This window comes from Marmota flaviventris, chromosome 17 (genome assembly GCF_047511675.1).
Source record: "Marmota flaviventris isolate mMarFla1 chromosome 17, mMarFla1.hap1, whole genome shotgun sequence".
In the NCBI taxonomy this organism is placed as follows: Eukaryota; Metazoa; Chordata; class Mammalia; order Rodentia; family Sciuridae; genus Marmota; species Marmota flaviventris.
Genome location: NC_092514.1, coordinates 6,058,603 through 6,060,021, shown reverse-complemented (window position 1 = coordinate 6,060,021; position 1,419 = coordinate 6,058,603). Strand labels below are relative to the sequence as shown.

The 1,419-nt window shown below is 35.7% G+C and overlaps 1 protein-coding gene across 1 annotated transcript; it reads right to left on the bottom strand.

The window, feature by feature from the left end:
• Positions 1-210: 210 nt before the first annotated feature.
• LOC139702339 (cytochrome c, somatic) lies at positions 211-1,196 on the bottom strand. Its single transcript, XM_071603304.1, has one exon. It carries the CDS (start codon positions 1,100-1,102, stop codon positions 785-787), a length of 318 nt encoding a protein of 105 aa, XP_071459405.1. The 5' UTR covers positions 1,103-1,196; the 3' UTR covers positions 211-784.
• Positions 1,197-1,419: the final 223 nt, after the last annotated feature.

Below are 1,419 nucleotides of genomic sequence, written 5' to 3'. Positions count from 1 at the left end.
TTTACCTTAATCTTTCCATCTAATAAGTTGGCAAAAAGCACCACTACCAACCACCTAGATGTTCCATAGTATTGTTTCTGAATAGTTGTTTAAAAACAATCCTGAATGATAACTTAAGTCTTAGAAAATAAAGGATTAAAAAGTAAAGTCTAACTTGTTACTGTATTATGCTGACTTAAAAAGCATCTGAACTTATAGATCAGCTTTAAATTTGAGAAGTGTTAAATATTCTTTATTTAATATCATACATAAACCACACTAAAAATGCCTTTCCATAAGGAAAGAACAGCATTTTAGATACAGGGAATTCTAATTAAATTGGCATGGTCAACAAAAATATAAAGTAGACACTGCTTCCTTATCTTCAACCTTTAATAGGCTAATGAACACAAATTGAAACAAATGTGAATCATGCTTGGTTCTGAGAGAGCGAAGGGATTTCCCCCATATTTTAAACATATTCACATAATCAGTTCTATAAAACTAAATATAAAACCAGTTTTCAGATGTCATTCACCATTTTTGTGAAATACCGAACATTACTAATTAAGTCCAACCACAACTTTAAAAAGGGGAAACAGTGATAGAATTTACTGAAGTGGGAATATAACCAAAATATTAATTTAACTACAAGTAAGTTTTACTTAAATCAGGATTGTCCAACAAAAATAATTTTGTCAGTCATTCATGATCTGGATTTCTGGTGTATCACATCAATTAAATTATGGTGCACATAAAAAAGCCAAGAGACATTTCTGTTTGGTAATAAATAAGGCAGTAGCTATTACTCATTAGTGGCTTTTTTGAGGTAAGCTATTAGGTCTGCCCTTTCTCCCTTCTTCTTAATGCCAGCGAAGATCATTTTTGTTCCAGGGATGTACTTTTTGGGATTCTCCAAATACTCCATCAGTGTATCCTCTCCCCAGGTGATGCCTTTGTTCTTGTTGGCATCTGTATAAGAGAATCCAGCAGCCTGACCTGTCTTCCGCCCAAACAGTCCATGGAGATTTGGCCCAGTCTTGTGCTTGCCTCCCTTTTCCACCGTGTGGCATTGGGCACACTTCTGAACAAAAATCTTCTTGCCTTTCTCAACATCACCCATTTTTAATTCGTTCTTTCGTGGCTAGCGCAAAGAAGCAAAGAAGGATCCCGATCAGAAGCCGGACGTCCCACTCTCTACCCCAAGGACACGCCGGTCTCCCAACTTTTATTTTAGACATCTGCTTTTACCACACAGATATCCACAAAGTATGCACTGTTTTGTTCCCTGGTTAGTACTTATGTGACCCACTCTAATAAAATAACTTGCAAGATACAAGGTAGAAAGTCAATGTCAATAAGCCACATAAGATAAATGCAAATAAAAATATTAAAAGCTTCAGAATGAGCACACACCAAAAAAGTTGCTTCTATGAGCTT